The sequence below is a fragment of the Amphibalanus amphitrite genome, unplaced genomic scaffold, assembly GCF_019059575.1.
Source record: "Amphibalanus amphitrite isolate SeventyFive unplaced genomic scaffold, NRLGWU_Aamphi_draft 001831F_arrow, whole genome shotgun sequence".
In the NCBI taxonomy this organism is placed as follows: Eukaryota; Metazoa; Arthropoda; class Thecostraca; order Balanomorpha; family Balanidae; genus Amphibalanus; species Amphibalanus amphitrite.
This window is the reverse complement of record NW_024883324.1, coordinates 39,828-63,075: the sequence shown is the minus strand read 5'-3', so window position 1 is coordinate 63,075 and position 23,248 is coordinate 39,828. Positions and strand designations below refer to the sequence as shown.

The 23,248-nt window shown below is 57.0% G+C and overlaps 1 protein-coding gene across 1 annotated transcript in view; it reads left to right on the top strand.

Annotated features, from left to right (window-relative positions):
• The first annotated feature begins 3,270 nt into the window (after positions 1–3,270).
• Positions 3,271–23,248, top strand: part of LOC122375395 (hemicentin-2-like) — a 36,212-nt gene continuing 16,234 nt past the window's right edge. The window contains exon 1 of the mRNA XM_043354752.1: positions 3,271–3,520. Within this exon, the coding sequence (XP_043210687.1) occupies positions 3,490–3,520 (31 nt within the window). The 5' untranslated portion in view covers positions 3,271–3,489. The remainder of the gene's footprint in view (positions 3,521–23,248) is intronic.

Sequence of the window (23,248 nt, the reverse complement as noted above, 5' to 3'; positions counted from 1 at the left end):
GCCTTCCCCAGTGTTCCGCCGTCCGGTCGCTGTTTTTCTCAGCGTGTAGAGTGGGCGTCGCCCGGTTTTCTTTCCCTCTGTGTGGTCTAGCGCCCCATATATCCTCCGCTGAGCAGCCCAACAGCCGTCGCAGATCAGATGTATTGAGCGCACGGTTTGGGGACGTCGACACCACTGGACACCTGAGCGGAGCAGAAAAACTGACCGCAGCCAATGGCCACGTCCAGGCGGGCACGAGCTGCCTGCCGAGCGGAGAGGGAGGGGCAGGGCGGCGCCCACCGGGCCGCTTACCCCGAAATATACGGCCGGTCACGTCTCACGCGTATGGTCGCGGCGGGGAACCCAACACCGCCTCGTGGCAGGGGGTCCGGGGGACGGGAGTGCCGGACCGATACAGGGGGGGGGGGGACGTGGGTCAGGGTCGGCCACACCTTCCCGAGCTGGCTGCTGGGAAGATAAACAATGTTCCAGTCAGCCGCACGCATATCGTGCTTACGTCCACTAGACAAGCACCCAGCTAGAACTTGGTGAATAATATTTGGATCTCTATCCTTGACGTCGTTGATCTTACTCCCCTCCTCGAATGACAACAACACGATTGCTGATTGCAGATTTTTAAGCATTGCTACTCTAAGACTTGTGCTACAATATGTGGATTCCCCACATGGTCAGAGAAAATATGGACTTGTGGGCTCAACCACTGGTTCTTCTACATGATTTCAGGCGGTTCGCCTGTCTTCAAGTCCGATGCTCAGGGTTATTTATTGGCAGACCGAGCTGCCAGTAATTGGCAGCAACAAGTACCAAACGAGCTTCTGCTCAGCTTTGCGGTTCATGGGATAAAAACAAACGTTGCAAAAGTCGCAAAGATAATTTCCCACTGACCACAGACTACAGCCAGATTTAATTTCTTGCTGCACATGTTGACAAACAAACTTCAAAGCCGTCTTATCTTTTCGGTAATAAAAAAAAACATTCAAAATTGATCTGTGGGAGGAATTGCGCTGAACCATTCTGTTGCCCACTCCTATCAGTGAAAAAGGAGTGACTACATTTTCCGCATTTACTTTACCAAACAAGAACCTATCCGTGTTACCATGCAACCGAATGCAGCTAATTCCTCCACCCTTAGCCACCTTTTTTTTAAATATTTTTGTTGCCCGACCCGGGCTTTTGTCGTTAGTAGCACACATTCATACTGGGTTAGTACACTATATACACGGCAGTGGTACGAATCGTTTTCGGCACCCGCTACGCGGGACAGCCTTGACCGCACGCTTCCTGTCACGCACCCCAGGTGGCACCGCACTGGTGCGCACGCTGGGGCTATCCCGATTTCTCGGGCCCGGCAGGTCAGAGGGCTGCTCCGGGACATGAAGCGAGGCCGTGCCCTCGGGACATGTCACCGGACCGAAGGATCTGTTTAAAGGCGGATCAGGCCCGTGTACCTGCGGCCGGGGGCGCTGGCTGGCACAGCGGTAATCCCCACGACCGAGCGAACACTCCCCAGTTACTGCCATCTCCTGGGTAGGAGCCGGCCGAGGAAAACGCTGCCAGAGGTCAGCTTTGATCCAAGGACCTCCCACACCAAACGTGAACGCACTTGCCAACTGCGCCACAAGGGTGGTACCCTTAGCCACCTACCATCCCACACGGAGTTCCGATCTAACCCTTCCACACCCGGCACCGCTCCTGCCCTTTCATCCTCACCTCCCAGCAACCCTCCCTGGGTGCGCCCATGTCTGTTGGAACAATGGGCGCACGCCACAGCCTCCGGTGTTACAGGCGGGTAGGCGCCTCAGCTCTGTCCACCAGGGATATAGCCCTTCGTGCCCAGCGTGACTCGAGCAGCCGCGGCACGTGGGGCCAGCACGCTGGGTGTCTGACTGCTGCCGTCAGTGACGTGGGTCCCAGGAAAAGGTGTGGACAGGAGGAGGAGGAGGAGGCGAGAAATAGGGTGGGAGGGGAGAGAGAGAGAGAGAGAGAGAGAGAGAGAGAGAGAGAGAGAGAGAGAGAGAGAGAGAGAGAGAGAGAGAGAGAAGAGAGAGAGAGAAAGAGAGAGAGAAACAGGAAAGGAAAGCACGGAAGGAAAGAGAGGAAAGAAGAGAAAATAGGAGAGAAGAGAAGAGGAAAGGATAAAGGTGGAGAGAGAGAGAGAGAAAAAAAAGAGAGAGAGAGAGAGAGAGAGAGAGAGAGAGAGAGAGAGAGAGAGAGAGAGAGAGAGAGAGAGAGAGAAACGGAGGAGAGGAATGAGAATGAAGGAAAATAAGAACGGAGGAGAGGAGCGTCAGAACGGAAAATAGCCCAGCACCAACCGGACGCAGCTGCTCTCGAATAAATCGGTAGGAAAAACAAACGGCTAAATTGCCGGCCTGGCCGGGTGATATGAACGAGTAATTACTGGGCATTAACTCGGGGCGGTATTTTGTCTGCCGTCTACCCAGCCTGTATTGTTCTTGGAGAGCGTCCGAGCTGTTTTTCTGGGCAGACGCGGAAGAGCTTGGAGTCGTTAATATCAGAGGCCGTATTGCCTCCTTCCGCCGCCCCCTGCTGGGTACAAATAGATTTCCGTGTGAGACGGCCGTCTGCAGGCGAGTTGTGCGGCTGTGATGGACATTTTTTTTTTTTAGGTGTGAATCACAGTCAAATCTGGCTGGACAGCGGCGATGTGTTTACCTCGGTGCTCACTCGAATCGTAGCCTCCGAGGAAAGGTTCGCCTGTTTTCCGCAGAGGGTGAGACTGACGCGACTTTTCAGTCAGTTGAACTCTCACCAAGCTACCTCGGCTCCGTAGAACTACCATCGCCGCCCGTCCACCGGAAATTCTGCGCGCCGTCCGTTCGCACGCGAAGGAGCCGCCCTCCTGACATCATCTCCGGAGTCGGCTCACAAGGAGGTCACGAGTTGGCGCAGTGTCCGGGCTCACGCGGCGCCCGTGGGCATTGTTGTCGACTGCGCTGCGTCTGTGTGTACCGGGCCTCGGGCGGCGCGCCGAGGATTGGTGTCGCTCACCCCGCCCTCCGCCCGGCGCCGCTCGGCCCTCCGAGCCGGTCGGACAGCGTCCCCGGCTCACCGGCGTCCCTCCGTCCCAGGCGCCGGTCTCCAGGTACACAGGTCCAGCCATCGTACCTGCCAGCGGCCCGGGTAGACTCGCCAAACACCCCGCAGCACCGCGCACCTTCCCAGCACCACCGCCAGACGGCGCCTAGCGAGCGGACCAAGGCGCCCGCGGGGTCGTCGTCGTCGGCGGCGGCGGCGCCGGCTCGCGCCAGTCGTGCTGCGAGGAACCTGCCGAGCGGGGTGGTGTTGTGCCGTTGCTGACGTTACTGAACCGTACTGTACGCCGTCGGAGAGGCCAGTCGAGCGGTGCTCCGGCGCGGTGCTAACTGAGATTGGTGCGCTGGGTGAGGAGCTGCGGTTTTATTTGAGGAAGTGGTAAACTATGCTGGCGCAGTGACGCGGAGAACGAGCGAACTTCACTTCAGCGACATGTATTGGATTTGTGGATTGCTCTTAGCAGGTGAGTTGGACTTCGCCGGTCCGAAACTAATGAAATTTGTTGTCCTTCTTCTTCTTGCGCTTTTTCACTTCACATTCTAGTACTCCAAAGTTGTCCAAACGTCGGCCTTAAATCCGCACCTAGCTCATCCCGAACGAATCTTTCCACCATCCATCTCGGCCAGGCACCTACTTTCATCTCGCGCCTCGACTGCTCGCTGATTTTCTCCTTCTATACCCTCGCAAAAACTCTAATCGCCTTCTGATTACCCCCGACTCACCTGCATTGTTGCACGCCGCATCCGCGTGCGCGCGTCCCAGGTGGTGACCAGGGGTGCTGACTGGCGCGCGGTGGGGTGCCACCCGATCGGGGTGTAATTAACTCACTGAGGCGCCTCCCAGCAGGCCTGTGCACCCTCGGACCCTGCACCCCTGGCAATGCACCCTGCTTCCGTGCAGATTCAGCGGTCAGGGCCGAGTCGCCGTCCGACAGGCAACACGAGCCGTATTTGGTAGCGCCGGCGCCACCTGCATGAACCGTGTGCTGAGCCATGCGCCGCCGTGAGCTGAATCGAAAATGTAATCGCCCTTATATGTAAGCCCGGCAGCCCTACGGTGCAAAGTCAGCATTGAATGCATCATGGGCGCTTTGTTGGCTATTCAGACGCAATTACCTTTGTTTAGGAGCTGTGTGATTACGTTGGAGAGTTAATAAGGAATATCTAAAAGCGTTCCAGAGCAGCTTACAAGATATTCAGAATCGCTGCTTTTTGCGATGTCCTCGCAATTTTACAACATTCTAGACTATAATAATTGGTTCATTATAATAACGATAAAACTGTGTATCTCGTCAATAATGGCTTGTTTATTAGGAAAGACGCATGGGAAAGGAACAGACGAAGGTGTCAGTTTTTTATGCAGAGTTTTCCCTGGGAGGTCGACTGACGAAATAGTTTCCCTAACGATTGGGAGCTGTCGACGCCTTTCCGGCCCCGTTTTCAGTGGCTCCGTTCCAAGTATTAATGACCACGGCTAACGATCACGGTTTACATGCAGCTAGGAAAACGGAATTCTGAACGGCCGGGCCAGGTTACCCCGCCGGGCGGCAAGCCGCGGCCCGCTCCAGATTCGGCCACTTTCCTCTCCGTTTTCGTCCGCGTCGAAAGCAGAAGTTGGCGCTGACCTCGGCTGGTTTTGGGCGCGTGACGCCAGCCTGAGCGTAGAAAATAGAGCCGGCATCGACACTTTTCTGGAAGCCGAGTCATCGCGGCGGCTGTCTGCCCGTCACCGTCCGATGCACGCCGCTGCCACGCCGGGCACAGGTCAAAGCGCAGGACAATACACAGGACACGGGAAAGCGGCAGCGGGAGCGTTCACAGGACGGAGAATGAGTCGTGGGATCGGGAGCGAGTACAGTGGACGCGACACGGAACAGTGGGCCGACGCATGACACATTTCTGTCAAGAATAGATGCGCTGACGTGTGATGTTTCGCTCCGAGCACAGTGTAACAATGTCGAACTCCATTGACACCCCTGTCGCCTGTTTGCCATAATTTCTCAACCGCTTTCTGACCACGAACAAACATAAAGCTGTCCGTGTCTGCAGCATAAAATGTCGAAATGAGGGACGACCGTCACGTTATCTGCATGAGCACGTACGACGCCAGAGCCGGGGGCGCGCTTGGCGGCAGCACGTGAGGGAAGGGCAGGACGGTGTCCCAGATTCGCGGACGATCAGCACTCGGCTGTCCCTGGGTTCGGCCAGCCTGCGGCAAGCGTGGCCAAAACGGGTACGAAGCACCGCCGGCGTGGGCAAAGGACCCAGTTTCGGCACCCGCGTCCCTCGGTTTTCGCCGTCTGGACGCACCCAGACCGTCCTTATCCGACGATTTACGACGTCTGGCGCCGCTTTTCGAGACAATTTACGTGCGGACGGCGGCAGTAATCTGGTAAAACACGGCCGAAACTCGACTGTGCGAGACCATTGTTCGCTTCTCACCTCACCGGGCGTCGACTACGAGCTGCCAATGGGCCGCTAACCCCACCGACTTTTGTCACGGGCTCGGCGCGCCGGCGAGCGGCGCAGGGGCGCCTTCTCGGCGGGTATTGAGGGCGAGCCGGCAGGCGCGGGGCGCGGGGAGGTGCTTTCAGGCGCTGTTCTCACCTGTCCGCAGGGTCCGCCCCTGCGACCACGGCTCGTCATCCATCATCGCAGCGCATGCAAACACGACCCGGCCCCGGGGGCGGTCGGACTGGGGCGGGTACACAGAGCTGAGGGGCTGACCCGGTACAGGGCGAACAGCAGGAGACGCCAGGTGACACGGGCGACCGTGGGGACGACGGGCGAAAACAGAGAAATGGCTGGAATAGGTCATATCATATACAACAGAACCCAACGACGGCTGGATATAACAAGTCTATTGATAACACATACCTTGACTGATCCCAGCGCAGTTGCGCAGAATTGAAAGGGTTCAATCCGGCCCGCACTTCTATCGTGACCGACAATTATCAGCGACAAAAGGCTGTTTAAAGCGTTTGAAATGCACGCCGCTCTGGGCCCAGTCCCGTTGTGAGCTACAGTCCGGTGATTGTCCGGCGAAAACAATGGAGGGCCGATTGTGTTCCCGACGGATACATGGCTCGTGCCTCTCTCGACATGAGCATTCATCAAAAGGAATGCGCACGCTCTTAGATGGCCATAATTGAATTAGTCAGACAAAGAGCGACTAAAATTGCTATGGGAAGTTAAATGAAGCGGCGTGATGTAAATCTTCAATCATGGTTGAATCTAGCTGGAAGGTGAAAGTCACTATAACTTAACCCTCGCCCGTAAACGGCGATCTGCCACCTTCGCCCATGCAGGGGGGGGGGGGGGTTGGTGCGACCCCCCCCTTGGCGTTTGAAAACGGAGCGTCGTAGAGCTTAGCGGAAAAGACCAACGGATTGCTCTCGCCGAGATCTCGCGATTCGTGGTATATTTTTTGGTCCTAGGTCAACATTTGACCTACTTTTGACCGGTCAAAGGTCAAATTTTCGGAAAAATAGACTTTTTTCAACTTTCCGCGGCGATTGCGGCAAAACGGTGGGAGATATCGACTTGAAACCTTCACTATCGTGTTTCTTGATCAATTCTCTATCGTTTGGTATGTATTTCGTTTCCCTAGCTCTAAAAATGGCGCGTTGGGAGCGCCGGAAGTCGGCAAGGTCACAGTCGGCGGCAGAAATTCGAAAAATCAAAATTTAAATTTTTGAAATCTGATTGTATTTTTGGATTTGGAAGGTCCATTTGCTCCCTATATAAGCTAATATTGCTGCATATTCCCATTGAGGTGACAAGAATTAGCAAAATAGTGGTTCGGACGCTTTTCAAAAATAGTACCGGACGCTGTTCCTCTTGTGACGTCATAGCTCCGTGACCTGACCTGACCCGGTCAAGTTTCTTATACCATATGATAGCCAATACTTGCCCCAACATGCATGGGAAGTTTCATCACGATCCATCAACCGATGTCCGTACCACCGGCAGGAAACCTCGGGCGTTGGCACTCAGTTTGTGAAAATCCGGCCGGAGGCTGTTCCCTTTGTGACGTCATAACTCCGTGACCTGACATGACCCGGTCAAATTTTTTTTATCAAAAGATGCGCAAGGTTTGCCCCATAAGGTACCCAAAATTTGGCGGCGCTGCGCGCCGCCGTTTTTGCGCTATTTCCGAAAAACCTCAGGGGGGGGTTGCACCAACCCCCCCCCCCCCTACATGGGCGAGGGTTAACTTACGAGTATATTTCGTTCTGAGTAAAATTGCTTATCAATACGGTACGGCAAAAGATACCACCAACAAGTAGCCAGCGCCTCACACTTGCCTTTATTTGATGCATTTGTAACTGTCACATGTTACGATGGTGCCACACGATTATACGCTATTTCGCAACAATCGAGTAGAATCTAGATGCAAGATTGTAGCCTCGTTTTATTTTCAAGTTCAAAACATCCTATCCAGTTCTATTGTTGTTCGTAATCACCATGTTATCAAAATGGCGGCACCGGTGTGAAAGGGATATTGTAAGAACATGTAAAACTGAAATAACAGAAGAAAAGACTCGAAACTGGAGCATATCATAACACGAGATCGAAGTCGGCTCCAGAAATAGTGCTGCAAGAATAGTCTGCAAAGTGTCCAGTGTTCGGGGCCCACTGTAGACGCACCATATCTCACGCTCCGGAGCCCTATACTTCCCTCACCCTCCACCTTTCTCTCGACATCGACAAACGAGCCACAGCCGCAGATCCGCCTCGTTCCGCGTCTCTTCCGAATCGTCTCGGCTTGGTCTCGGCAGTGGCCACGATCGGGCTCCCAGGAGGGGCCGGTTAGCGTGGTTCCTCTCCCACGCTGCCACCCCGCTCCCGGAGGAAGGCGCCCGCCCGCGTGACCGCACTTCCGCCGCAGTGATGACCAACGGTCGCCAGCAACGATCACCCAACGGCTGCCGTCTTGCAAGGAGACGGCGGTGGGGTGTTTTCTTGTGGTAGAAGGCGGTCTTCAAATTTTCTTAAGCTTAACTGAATTGGTAAGGGGCTACGCACGTGATGCAAGAAACTGCTTTCATGGGTAAAACATAATGGACACTAAAATACTAAAACGTACCCATTGTGTGTAACACATGAAGCTAGGGACTGACAAAAACAACAACCACTCTTGAACCCTTCCTGGTAATTCTCATTCTCCCAAAGCACTGTAAAATTTCCCTCAGAAAGTTGGTCATTTTCTGCTCCACGCTTCCAAGGAATCACGCACGTCCAGTGCCAACCAGCGAGGCGCAACTTCGCGCGTGAGAACTGCACAAGTGTCGCCCAGTGGGCACAGCCCGTGAAGGCCACTTCGCTGGTACGGTTCGCCTCGAATCCTGCTGGACATAAAGACGACTTTGAAGTGCATGTTTCAGAATATGGTCAAAGAAGGAGCCTCAAGTCACTAGCCAGGGTCGTAGGGATCATCCAGACTGAGACGGATCGAGTTTCTGCAGAGTGCCGAGATAGCCCGGGCGGCGCACGAGCTATCCGCACGGTGCTGTCATGACCGCAGCAGGAGGCCGGGCAGGGGTGCTGCGTATGGAAGGAGGTGCGATTTAACTGATTTGCATAATGATTTAAACATGATGACGTGCAAGACGGCCGCCTGGATCAGAGTACGTCTCGGCGCTGGTGCAATATTGCAAGGGTAGCGGACTGGAGGGGGATCTTACCATGTTCCTCCGTGTGTCAAGGCGAGCAGAGACGGCGGACCCCGTTCATCATCATGTGTAGAATACGCTTGTCACATCCGACCCGATGTGCAACGTAGGCCGATTCGATCCCATATGTTGATTTCATGCACCGGTATTGCACCTTCATTGCTAAATACGGTCGTTCTTACGCCAGCGTATGACTCATTGACACGAAGGAAACCACCACTCCGAGGACCCGTGCCCATTTCGGCGAGGCTCGCGCCCCCGATCCGGTTACGCCTCGCCCACGGTCCTTCATTCACGCCGTGCCGGTCCCATTGCGTCGTCACTGTCTTCCCGCCGGGGTGCGAGACAGCCTATTCGTCCCCGCACCATATCGGTCACCTGGTGCAGCGTTCAGTCACGACCGGCCCCGCCCAATGAACAATGAGGGCGGTCCGTGCGGCCGACAGTTGTCTCACGACGCCTGACCGTCCCACAACTGCCGGTGATCTACTCTGATAGCTGCTGACTGGACAGGGCAGGGTGGGGATGGCACATGTGAGTCATGTGACATTGTCACTTGACGAGCCCGCCTTTCTGCCTTATGCTCCTTGTTCATCTTAATGAGCAAGCATCATTGCCTGAATGTGCACGATTCTTGGCAGATGTTCGATAATTCACGCTAAATAGGATTTCACAGGTCCTCGATCCAAACATTTTTTAACGACAGGTGGGTACCAAAGTGCTGAAAAGCACCCAAAGGCATTTCTGAGTCCTGTTGCTGTCCCGCTGTTGACCGGACGACTGTTTCCCGGTCTGGTCCGTCCCAGTGCGCACCTGAGCGCAGCGGCGCGCTGTCGGCCCATTATTTCCGGCGCCATTAATTGTGTTTGTGGGTCCGCCGAGGCAGCACCCGGTTCCCACGCCGTCGGCAGCCTCTGTTTCGGGTAGCACTCGGCCGAGAAAACAGCAGATGTTATTGCTGTGGGCGGCTGCCGAGCCGGTGTCGGGTTCCCGGCCGGTGTGACGCGCGCTCCCTGACGGGGTCTGGCCGGAGTTTGCTGACACACGGCGAGGCAAAACACCGGCGAAAAACGGAGTGACGGGGTGAGTAAAAACAGAGGGTGAGTAGGTAGGAGGGAGGACAGGCCAAGGGAGAAGCAACGAAGGAGATGGATGGACCAAATATGAAGACCATCACAATTCGCAACTATTCCTAGGTTGCTAGTCTGCCCTAGTCTGCCACGAAAGGCGACTAGCTTGGAGATACGACACTCAGTCACCATCCACCAATGAAACTGGCAGGGCGGGGGCGTCCGAGTCGAGGTCGCTCCACCAACACACCTGTTGCTCTCGCTGGCGCACCGTGCGCAGCCTGAGAGTGAGCGTGTTGTGCCGCTCCCAGCGCGTGGTCGGCCAGTCACGCACAGGGCCGATCGGCCCTCGGCACCCGCCGCGTGTCGCTCGCCAGCGCTCTGGGAAAGGACGCCAGCCAATTGTCTCTGTCAGGTTCCCATGTCGGCGGCGGTGACGGACGGGACGGGACGGACGGCGAGTTCTGGACAGCTCGGCGCGGCCCTGGGTGACGAAGAACTGCCAAAGGACCGCTCTGGACATGTCGAGGTCAGCCATCACTCCGCTCGCTCCCAACCCCTAATGGGCACCGGCAATCTCCGGAGACTTGACTCATTACCGGCACGGCCAATCACGGCTGAGTCAGGTGAGCTCTCTGAGCGGAGTGAGTCAGATGGCCGGCTCGTCCGCCGCGCGCGACGCACCTGCGGCAGTGCCGCCCGCAGAGCGGCCGGCGCGGCGTTCCCACGTTGGCCAGGAAGCGACCAATTTAAACTGGCCCGCGTGGCGGCGGCGGATGGCGGGGTGAGGCGGCGGAGCACCGGTGGCCTCGGCGGCCCGAGTGCCCCCGCCGACCCGCGGGCCTCCGAGCAGCTCGCTCCCACAGGAGACGCTCCCAGGCGTGTGCCCGCGGCGCTCCGCACAGCCAATTGGCAGAGGTTAGTGGTAGTTGGCGACTTGTCGGGTCGAGGGTACTGACCGCACCGCCTCGGGCATAATCCACGAGCGTGACTGAGCATAGCGGAGCCGACTGGCAGCGCCAGTGGTGCAGGTGCAGTTGAGCCGACAGTGATGACCTGTGGCGTCCAGTTTTTGCGGCGGAATTCACATAGTTGTCATGCAACTAGTGACCTGGAAAATAGCTGAAAGTATGGATTGCATCAGGCATTTTCAACAAAACAAGTTCCACTCTAACGTGGTATTTGTAAAGGCACGTCCAAAGGATTTAAAGTTTCCCGGATAGCATCACAAAAATGTTCATCCAGCTTGGTTCATAACTGCCGCCCGTTTCTTCCATATCGCTGTGACAGCTGGCTGGCGTGCCTCTGCCATTGACCCTCTCTGTCCCCTCTCCCCTTCTCCCGTCCCCCAAAAGAAGTCATACATTTTCCAGCGGGGCTTTGTTGACGAGTTCGCCAGTCCCCCGCCCGGAGGGTAACGGGGGTTAATGAAGCTGTCCACCGCGACTACAAAAATAGCCCGACAAATGATTTACATCTGGCGGTCCTGCCGTTCACGTAAACAGATCACCTCTGCGCGCCCCAGGGAGCGGAGGGTCGCGGGGGACCCATTCCCGCCCGCCCCGGGACGGCCGAGTGGCGCCCGGAGGTCGTCGGCCGCCGTCGGAGATTCGTCGACTCCGACGACAAACACAGCACGCGCTCTGCGTGACACTGACGTACGCATTTCGCTCCCGTCGAGTGGCGTGCGAAGAGTGCACGAGCATCTCGCGTTTGTTTACCCTGGCGCCGACAGTGGCGGCTGAGGTTCTATTCTCGGTGCGGGTGGTCCCATTTCAACGGTCAAGCGTAAACGCATGCCTGGAGCTGTTAGAATGAGAGACGGAAACTCGTTTCCAGCCGGGCTGGACGAACGGAGCTCGGGAACCACTCAAGACGGTTACGCGGTGCTCCGGCGGCAAAAGTTAGGCTCACCAGTAGGGAAGATGTGCCCGAAATCAGCAACGTCTAAAACACTGTCCCCATTCGCTTCAGCTCTGCGGTCTCCATCTGCGCAGCCGTTCACAAAGTGGCAACAATCTGACATGTTTCTCGCCTCTTCTGACTAAATGCAGCATCAGCCGGGTACCAAGCTGAGCATTGCAATGTACATGGTGTTGCTGACGCTGCGGCTGAAAAAATACACACCCGCCAGAGATCACACTCTTGTTTCATTCATGTCGATTTTTTCGACTGAAAGCATGTAGCTACCAGAGAATAAATACATGAAATGATAATTTCATCGCTCCATTGTTTGCAAATGAGACTTCTCGTGCACGTGCGCTCCGGTCGCCACAGTCACGTCCCGGTTGTGTTCTGCAAAGGCAGCCTACAGCTGGTGAACAATGAGAGAGCTGACGCCAGCAAACACTAACCGGACAGGACATGACCATTCGGCGCGGTCGTACCGGCGCCGAATCAGTCGTGCCGAGATCGTGTTCCGCCGTACTGGGCGTAGTAAACCGGTACTGGAACCGTGTTCCCCTTGTTTTCGGCCGTGCTCCAGCGATAGCGGCGTGCTCAAGTACCGTCTGGCCGAGCACTGTGCTCTCCTCCGTCCCCCCCCCCCCAGCCCCGTCTCACCCCGCCTCGCCCACCATCTAAATGCTAATGCCGCGCCTGTTGCCGGTCGCTGGGTATGTTGACGGCACGTCTGTGGACCGCGGGGAGCCCGGGGGTGAGGTGGCTCATTACCCGCTGCAGCGGTGGACAGAAGGTGCCCAGTCCGGTGAAAACGACAGAAGGGTCGAGAAACGACGGCGCTCTGGGAAAGACTCTGGCGTAAGACATTCAGAGGCGCAGATATTCTTAGCTTTGTTCCATTGCCCAGGTTGAGTTGGCGTCCAGCGTTATTCGTGTTAGGCCCGTGTTATCTGAGCGTCCACGCCTACACGTGGTCACGGCCTCTGTAAGAGATTGCAAAGAGGTCATCAAGTTTAGACATTTCAGCTGGTTATGGGCACCTACACCAGGTCATCTGAGCTGTTGTTATGGTCAGAAAGCGGGAATAAACCGCCACAGCTAGACGGCATCGAGTTCGAGCCCGGCTCCAGCGATCGGCTGTATACGAGATGACTGACCTCCGTCTGTGATTGAACGGTCACGCTCGCTGGCCCCTCCGGCCTTGGGAGCAACAGGCTGATGAGCGGCACGACGAGAGGGCACGGACCGCCTGTAATCGATTCAAGCCGAGAGCCTTATACGGGAGTACAAGGCCTGCAAGATGATCAAGCTTCACTACTAGCAAAGCTAAGAGGTTGTATTTGATTTTTGAGCTGTGATTGTTTGGCCAGTTGCCGCATTAGGATTAATTTCTTCCACCCATTTGCCGCCAATCTTGCCGGGTAGACGATAGAGCCGGATAATCACTGACGGCTGACCTCGGTGGACAACAAGAAACCATCGCCTTTCCCCGAACGTTTTTCTATCTCCCTTCGATTTTTCAGCATTACGATTGGGTGGAAAACAAGGCAATCCCGGCGGCTAATCCGGCGTCTAAGAAGCCGCGCTCGGTCGGTGCCCACCTGGCCGACCGGAGCCTGGACTTCGACCTCAGCGGGCCTGCCGGCCGACGGTCGGCGGTCGGCGGCCGCGCCGCGGTCCTTTGAAGCCGCGCATCTGTCGTCGCCGGAAGTCGCTCGGCGCCGATCGGCCGGGTCCGGGAACGGTGTATCGGGATTAGCGGGGCCGTCGGTCCTCTCAATCCGTGCCAGCGGCGCGCTCTCACGCACCGTAATGCCATTGCCGGCTCCATTTCAGCCGAATCAGCCGACTGCAGTAAATGAGAGCGGACGGTGCGCTCCCACCGGTTTATTGTGCCGGTATTGTGTCAGCCGCCGGCGCGACTGTAGACGTGGTGAGAATGCACGACCGTTCGCTCTCAATGAGATAGTCCGATTAGGGTCTTTTCGATTGTTGTCGAACAGGAGTTAGCTGTAAATCGGATCTCAGAAACTGTTAATGCCGTGTCTCTCACATTGTATACAGTTATTTTTCCAGCTTGTATCTTTCAGCTTATTCACTATCACCGATATCAAAACAGCTAAGAAAATACGTAACGGTGCTGCTGAGGTGAGTATATAAGAGATAACATTGCTAACGTTTATTCTGACTGTTCGGGCAATTTGCAGAACTGGAAACACAGATCTTAGGTAAAATAGTGTTTCGCGAGGGCAAACAAAGGATAAATAAACCATCCACCAAAGAAAACAAATTCCGTTGCAATTTGCTGCCTTTTTGCTTAAGCACGAACAGCTACATAGTCTGAGTGAGTGCTGCCAAGTCCTTGCCTTCCTACCAACACAAAGAAGCTCCATAAATATATCAAAGTCTCACATGGCACACGAGCGGACCACCCTATCGCCTCCTCCACCGAGCCGATCGTCATCGTCGTACGACGTTTTTGTCCGTCAGAATGAGGTCGCATCTGCACTTGGATCGCTAGAAGCCGGCGACTCATCCGCTTCCAAGTAGATTCGGAGCACCGATAGGCTTCATTATCCCGTCATTAGCTGATGGACCCGCTCTCTGAGCTCGACGAGACGATCAGACGCCAGCGGCCGGTCCGAGACGAGCTCGAGGCGTTCAGCGTAGCTGGAACGGTGGCTGAAAGGCGAGCACACTGTCAGAAACTGGAGCAGACAGTTTGGAATTCTGAACGGCGCGTGTCATTAGCGAGCGAGGTTGTTTAGCTAAGCGGCAGAGAAAACGGCTGATGTATGCACTGATGGTCGGAAGCCGCAGAAAGCTGCGGGCCAAGCGGAGACGGAGAATACAAAAGAGCGGAAAAGAGAGTGGGATGCCGGTGTTGGGATCGGTACTTATCTCTGGACGGAGAAGAAAGGAACGCTATTCGAGAGGACACCGCGGTAGGTGGGACGTCCCTGATGGCTTTGGCTTGCACGGCAGGCTGACTTTGTCCAGTTTGATGCGCTGGCGTTGTCCAGTGTGACGGGCTGGCGTTGTCCCGTGTGACGGGCCGACACTGTTCAGTGTGACAGCTGCGCTGTGTTTGCCTCCCAGCGCCAAATTCGGCGCGTCCGATGGCATCGACCAGCCCGTGACGGCGGGCGCGCGGGCGGCGCAGGCTCCGCGCCATCCCACACAGAAGGCCAGCCGTGTGTTTTTGTGTCTGTCTGCTCGGCCCACCGACCGGCGCGGTGGTCGTAAATTCAGCGGCTCAACAACACCCAGCACCGGCCACAGCCCCGTAACGGTGCTGTGCGAGCCTCAGCCGCCGCCCGGCTGCTCTCTCTCCCTCTCCCTCTTCGGACTCTCCCTCTTCATCCTGGCCGAGGCCGGGTGGCGACGACTGGGGCGAGTCTCTTACCCACAGCTGTCGACAGACTCATCGAGCAGACTTTGGACAGCGAGCGGGATAGCGGTGTGTTTCCCGACCCGCCCGTCACTTCAGGCCTTCAGGGCCAGCCGGATTGAATCCGCTCCCGCCACCGACGCCGTTACCTTGACGGCAGTGAGCAGGCGGCTGTTTACAACCCACCGATCTGGCGGCCATCTTGGCTGCGCGGCCCTCCGCGCCCGTTCTGCAAACAGGTCGGAAGTGCGGCGGAATCCGCCTTCGCCGCCGCCTCCAGCGCCGCCTCAGCCGCCGCCCGGCCAAAGCGGGTCACGTCGCCGCCGAGACCTGAAGCGCGCATGCGCGAGGTCAAGGCACTCGGACGACTCTCGGCAGCGGCGGAGCGGGTTTGGTGATCAGGCCCAGGATACACGCAGTAGGAACCAGTTGTAGGGATGTCCCACGTGGCATGCCTGAAGGAGCAGCGACTCCTATGACTTTTTGATCAGAGGCATGCAGCACACTTTTCTAGTCGTGTTCGGAACAATGTCATTGCTGCAAACGACAGAATGACGGGTGCTCAAGACCGCGGTATGTTGATTTTTATCCAACAGATTCAACGTAATTGGTGAGCAGATGTTTTTATGATTGCATGAGCAGCATCACAAAAAGTTGCAATTAGAAGGCGCTGGATTAGGGAGGACGATCAAGCTATTATGTGCACGAATCAGCTACACGATGATGTGGTGCGATCGGTCGGCGTTTTCTAAAGCCTCTCCGCCTCTGCTATAATCCGCCAAAACAAGGAGCGTCGTCACGATGTGCCATGAGCACCGGACCGATCCCTGTTGCCGCTCGTGCTGTCCCTTCAGCCGCAAAGCCATCACGGATGCCGCGCGTCGCCGCTGTACCGACCGCTTGCAAACCCACACTTTTTCCCTGAAAGCCGGAAAAGCCGGGCGAGAATGCCGTAATTCGGACCACATCCAGTTTTCCTGGCACGCTTTCCTCGGCTCGTCGTGGCTGGACGGGCTCGTCGCGCGGTGTCGGCGTGCCGTCCAACGAGTAGCCGACCCGGCTCGTGAGTCGGTCGCCGGAGAGCTGCCCCGCCAAACCAGCCACACGGGCGGTGGTGTGACCGACATTCGAGACCGCCACCAACCGCTCCGGCCGGTCGGAAGGAGAGATCTGCCGGGTCGCCACTTCCTCGACCGAGCGCTGCTCGAGCCGACCCGTTACCCGCGCCACTCGTCTCACCCGGCGTCATCGAGTGTCGCCCGGACGTCATCCCGATCGCACCATGCCATCGACGCGTCATGGAAGTCAATCTCTGTGGAGGGCGACCGCCGGCGTCGGCGACGCTTTGTGTCTCTGGGCACCCTTTGTGGCGATCCGCTAGTCTCCCATCGTTACACGGCAGGCGTCGGCACGGCAGCCACGCCGCCGCGTCACTCCCAATGAGGTCAGGTGACTTGCACTCTGCCCGCTCGGCAATTAGCACGGCGGACGCGACCGGCGCGGGAAAGCTGCTCTGTGACCACGATGCCGGCGCGGCGGGACGTTTTCGGAGGTGTGAAGGCGTTCCCGGCGCACTGGCAGTCGTGCTTGAATCGTATAAGCCGAACTGGGCTTGGATTAGCGGTGATTTCGATCACTGCCCGGGCGGCGAATGGTGGCCCGTCCTGAAAGCTCGACTGGAGACGTAGCAGCAATGGTTTAGGTACAGAAACGACGGAATAGGAACCGGGCGGGTGCGGCGGACGTGGGGACCAGAGAGCAAACAATCGGCGCCGCCCGGCCGGTCGGGTCGGAGGATGTTTGCGTCCAAAGCGGTGCCAATCAGGCACCCTCGACAGCCGGTCGGCGGGGCGCGCGGCGCAAAGGTTCCTCCAGCGACACCCGAGCGTCTCACAGTGACGGAGCTCACCTGTCGTTTCGTCTTCTCCCCTCCCGCCGTCCTTATTGGATGGAGCGGTAATGGAGGGTTCGGGTGAGACTCTAGACCATGTTATGTTCTCATGTGTGGTGTTCTCACCAGTGAAAATACACACCGGAGCATCAAAGAGGGAGGTAGAAAGAGCAGCATTTCAGGCCAACTCACTTAGACGCTTGCGTGCGCGAACGCAACTTTCACTCCAGGATTGGTATGGGCGTCGGTTAGTCTCCTCCCCTCTCATCTCACCAGAGGTGTGATAACACTGTGCTGTCCGCCCCTTCCGGCGGCTCACGGCGGCGACTCACATTAGCTCATAGTAGCTCACGACTCACCGTGGCTCATGATTTGCCCATCTGTCCCCAAAGCCAGCCGTTGAGCTCATTCTAGTCAAACCATCGATGCTATTTAACGCACGCTAATGGCTAGACGCGGTCAGTTCATTGACACCGGCGGAGCGGCGACCGGTTCGCTAACGAACAGACCGGTCGATTCTCCTCGCTCGGCCCGTTTGGCAGCCGCCTCCAGCCGCCGCCACCGCGCTGAACCGGACGGAGTGACCCCTGACCCGGACGGAGTGACCTCTGACCCTGCGGCGACCCTCTGACCGCCGACGCCACCATCTGGCGGTTGGCGGAAATGACACGTCCGTTGGCTGATACGTGACCCCGGCACCGTCCCACCGTTGGACGACGGAGGCGGGGGAGGGAGGGGAGGGCGGAAGTTCACCCGTTCCCCACACCTGGCCGCGGTATCAAACTTCTGCAGCGGTGACGTGAGGTTCTGTTGTCGCTCGTGCGGACATCCGCTGGCGTAGAGTCCACATGTCCGCCGGGAGTCCGCTCGCTGTCCGCCGGGTGTCCATCGTATCACGTTTCGCTGCCGGAAGGGCTGGCCGTCCGAGGGACCCAAATGGCGGTCAGTGGGGACCCGTCCCGGTCTCTCCGTGTTCCTCTGCCGCCCACAAACACCGATATATGGACCGGAGCTATTGTGTGGTTAATTAAAAATAACAACACTCTCCGTAGGCGGGCGGGACACGGAAGCCGGACTCTCTGAGGTGGCCCAGATACACGGGAATCCGACGGAGGCTCGCCGAGCGGCCAGCCCACGGATCCTGTACTTCTTTCTTACTAGCCTTGCCTGTGTCTCGATTTGGTTCCGTATCGAGTGTGCCTTGATGCAGTCTCATTCAGGTTTAATATCGTAAACAAACTGACGCCCGCTTTCTATTGCAGGTATGTGGACTCGGGGGAGATTCGGGTCACCAAGAAAGACACGCCCAGCTGAAGGATGAGTACCCTGTCGTAAATCGAGTGTAGTAAATGTTTACAGCCAGGCAAGGTTCCTTGTTCTGTTTCCGAATGTCGTAGCTACGTAGCCTCATTTCCATAAGTGCTATCGGTTCTCGGCAGCCCTGACAGTTCGTTTGCCTACGAGTGTCTACATGTGTGCCATCAGACTCTCGGTCCGTTACGCTATTAAACCCGGCTATTTTATGGGCATCTATGATGGGCCTCCAGCGTGTGTGTGCTCGGCTCGACTCGGCTGACCCACAAGAGAACCAGCGCCTGGGCCACGTGCCGCGGCTGCCCCGCGCAGCGTTGGAGACTGCATCGCGCAGTTGGCCGCTATCACCGGCCCGGCGGAGACTGCAGAGCGGCACCGGCCACTAACACGGGACACGTCCGCGGCGGCCTGCCGCGCGTGACCCATTACCGCGCTGTGAAACGGCGCCGCCGACACGGACCGACGCGTGTGTCATCGCGCGCGATTGCATGCGCTTTCTCGGCTAATGAGCATCGAGTGCCGCCAGTTGCGGCGTTTCGCCGAACCATTGAGACGGAATCGATCGCAGAGAACCGCATACCGTCACGGTGGACGATTCAGCGTGAAGAGGTCTCTGGCATTAACTGAAAGAAGCGCAGAGTTCTTAGGAATCTGTACCTAACGTATTTAAACTCAGTTTCATTGGGCTATGCACTGTTATTGAATCCTAAGTACACGCTTCCTCGCACGCTCAGCCACAGCGCAAGATGCAGCGCAGAGAAAAGCTAACAATAGATTTTGAATAAGTTTGAAAATAACGGCCATCTCTCATATGCAAAAATCCACAATCACTGTTTGCGTGTCTCCGCGACAGCCGTTGCCAAACTCGGGTCTGGCCATCTTGTTTCGATCGATCATCGCACGGCGTCTCTGGCCGTCGATCCGTCAGGCGGGCGCGCCCGTCGGCAGTGCCGGCGGTGGCAGCAGACGGCACCGTTCACTGCCGACCCGCCCTGCGTCTCCGCACCCCTCCCCACGCCACCGCACGTGGAGGCTCGCGCTGGCCGGCCGGCCGGTCACTGACCTGGCTGGCCGTGCAGCAGCAGCGGCGGCGGCCCTCCGACCGACCGAGCGGGTCGGGCCGCCGCGGACCGACGGCGGACGGCGGACGGCGGCAGCGAGCTGCAGCATTCCGCTGGCCCGTCGGCCCACTAGAGACCAGAGATGTGCCGCCGGCGGATTCCGCCGCGCCACTTAGACCAACCTGGCGCGCTGCAGCGCCGGCCTATGGTACCCGATGCCGTGTCCAGTGCCAGTTGGAGCCTCATTTCAGAGCTGGAATGCTGCCCGCTGGTCGGCGAGCGTTCCAAGCGAACGACGCCTGATACGGCCGCGAAACAATATCGTGTGCATCTCAAGTGGCGAACAACGGTGCTTGGCAGACGAGGGTTAAATTGTTGAGAGAAACTAGCACCCCGCTCCGCGGGAGCGCCCGACGATGAACTGTCACGTGCCTGTCAGATGCTGTCACACTGCCGCGCAGCTGTCACGTGGCTGTCAGGCGGTTGTCGTATGCCTCGGCACGTGCAATGTTTTTGATTGTTTGTCTGGCGGCCTGCGTTTGTTCGGAGTCAAGCTCCGGAGCGAAAAACAACGTGATACGTGACCGAGGAAGCTAAGGCGGCTTTTTCGGGCCGGCTATGATCGGCTGCTTTTTATCATCGCCTGTTTTCGTCCGTCCGGCGAATGGTACTCAATCCGATGACGTTGCCGATAGCAAGCTATTCCACGTTCAAAAAGTAGCCCTAGTCCACCATTCCATCTACCGTAACATCGAGTCCTTCAGCCATCTTTATATACTGCCAACGGCGTCGCTAACATACCCTGGATAGCGATCGTAGGAGTCGCCGCCGACCACAGACCGTGCGTTGTCCTTCGTCGGTCGGCGGGTGGCTGTTTCTCGGAGTCGTGCTGGTCCCATGATATATTCATGAAAAATACCCGGCAAACAATAATGTATGGGGGCCGAGTCGGCTGACAACCCTGAAGAATGTCGGGGACGCCCCCCGCCGAGCGGCTAAATACCGGCACGACGCCTGCGGGTGGCGAGCGCACTCCGTGAAAGGGGAGCCGCGCCTCGCGCGCCAAACGGCGGACGATAAGCCGCCGACAAACGACGGCCTTTGATACCGGAGACCAGAGCGCATCTTATCTCGCGCGCCGATTCACTACGAGATGCGGCAAACAGTGCGCGCGCTTCTGGCGCGAGAGAGCGCGCGCACTCGTAATCGGACCCATCTCGCGCGCTTTCTCGCCGTCTCCGCGCACCCGCGCACCTCCGGACGCGAGTCTTTGTGAAGTGCCCTGCAGGAGGCGGCACGGGATGCTCACCCTCCAGCGGGCGCCAATGGAGGCCAATTTGGCGAGGAGGCTCCGGCACTGCGGTCCGCTCCGCTCTCTCATCTCAGCCAGCAGGGACTCACCGAGCGAACTGTGGGTTTTGCGGGCGTGGATCCCGCGGAAAAGAGGCTTTCAGCGGCGCGGCACAGCGACTTGGCGCACAGCAGCTCAGCGCCGTCCGTCCAGGAATGCTCTGTGTGCGCGGCGAGCGGAGCCGAACATCCGGCTACATTACACATTCTGACTTTTTGTCACGTCTGTCGACCGAGTCGCGGCGGTCTGCCATGTTTCGGGGCGTCGCCGGCCGGTATCTTATGAATGTTTCCCGGCTACTCCCGGCTGTCGGGCCGCGTCGTCTGTCGCGCCGGCGGACGGCGTCGGACGACGCTGGTTTACGAGCGCCGGCAGGGGGTCGCCGGTCCGCTCCGCCGGGCGACTCCGCTCCAAGGCCAACCGCAGTCGCCGGACTGACGGATGACGTCGCCAGCTCTCCACCAATCAGGGACGCTGACGGTTTCCGCGGAGAGCGGCAGCGTCGGTCGTTGGACACACAATAACCGACACCCGGGCAACGACCGTGCCTTAGTTTGATCTTCGGACAAAGAATACCAACTCGAAGCCAAATTGGCGTTTGTTTTAATGATGAACACCTATCGAGATGTTGTTTCTCACCTCGAAAAATCGACAGTCATCCCAGTCATGGATACCTCTCTATTAGTCTTTCAACCTTTTCTTTAATCCTCGTGACTTCAGATGCTGCATTGCACTTTTGGCCGAGCCGCGGTTACCACCCGCTCGACAGACCGCAGCCGCGCGGCGGCCGTCCGCCGCCACCAGGGCCGGCCAGGCGGGCTCAGCTCGCCGCTGCAGCCGGCGCCGATTAGAACAACAGGTTTTCCAAGGCCTGCCCACTCGCTGGCCGCCACATATACGGGCTGGAGCGAGCCGCGCGGCGGCCGGCACCGGGCGCCGACCGGGACCGGCGGGACCGGTTTAAAGGTCAGCCCGGTCACCACCAGGGGAGTGTCGCGATGAGCTGTGACGCAGCGCCAGACGACCGTCCCTGGCGGCGGGTGGCTCACTCGGGCTATATCCCGCGAGTTGCTGGGGGGGGGGGGCGTTAAACGCCCCCACTTTTTTCGCGGGGCCATAGCATAAAAACGGCGCGCCGCAGGCGCGCCAAATTTTGGGTACCTGTAGGGAATTGATTGAAGTGTATTGTGACAAAATTTCAAAAAAAATCGGTCGGAAAATTTTTTGAGATATCGAGGTTTGAGTGACGTCATGATTTCTGAGTTTTCGACCAAAAACGGCATATGTTCAAAAAATCATATAAAATCACAGAATAGACATACAGACATGCCGTAAACGCCATTAGACTGCTAATACCATGAACAATCAAATGGCTATCTTCGATTATCGATTATCGTTCCGCATTTTCCAAAATCTTGAACTGAATCTTGGCAATTTCTCGTGACTACTTTACGACCATGAAACATGCATTTCTTAAATTGAACTTTTTGAGCCAAACACGTACACATATGATGAAATGAATGTCACCATCGTGTTCTACGCCCCAAATTACCCATAAAACATGTGTCACAGGCTGCGAATATCAGTTTTGATTTTCGGGGATATGTGCCTACCCGGTTGACCTGACCTTGACCCTGACCTATGCTTGACTGACCCCTACATGGAGCTGACACTCTTGTAGGCCTTATATGATGGATTGTGCACCGTTTTGACAGAGTTTATGACGAGAGGCGCCCATTGCGAAGTCCTGAAGTCCATGCTACTGAAAGCACGATTTCAGGTCTTTGACCTGACCTTGACCCGACCTGTGACCTCAAAATTCAACTTTAAAGCACTCATCTGAAGCGTCTCGTCGCGTTCTTTCGTTTGCCGCCTCGTGCGTTTCGCTGCGCCTATTGGTTCTCGAGTTATCGGCTGGGGGCGTTTAACGCCCCCCCCCCAGCAAACGGTGGGTGGCGAAATACCCCAGCAACTGCCGGGATATGGGGGAGACTGAGACCGGTAAAGGAGAGAGGACACGACTCACTCGGGCTACATGGGGGAGACTGAGACCAATACGGGAGATTATGGAGACGCTGAACTTGGAAGACAAGGGGTTGATGGCCGTGGTAGGCAGTTTTATGTGGTTTTCGTTTCGTTAGCTACAACCAGATGAGGTGGAAAAGCCAGGTGGTTAGGCTGTTACAGCCATCTGTGGTCTATGGAACGGTCCGAGATGCACAAACTTTTCGTTTCCAGCTAACCAGACACACGTCAAATTGCAGCTGTTGAATAACATGCTTGCAAGGCAGTAACTGCAAACACATGATTGCGACGTGATTCATTAGAACACAAAAAAGGCGTGACACTTGAGGTCATCCAGTTATCCAATTCATACATTCCTGTAGTTTATCTCACCATCACACGTGCTGCAGCTCCTGCTTGTACCGAGGAAAGTGGAACCCCGCCGAGAAAAAAACCACAGCTTGGCGTCCGCATATATTGCACAGCTTTACCTACCGACCCGCGCCGTCCCTGATTCATTCCCCGTTATCCTC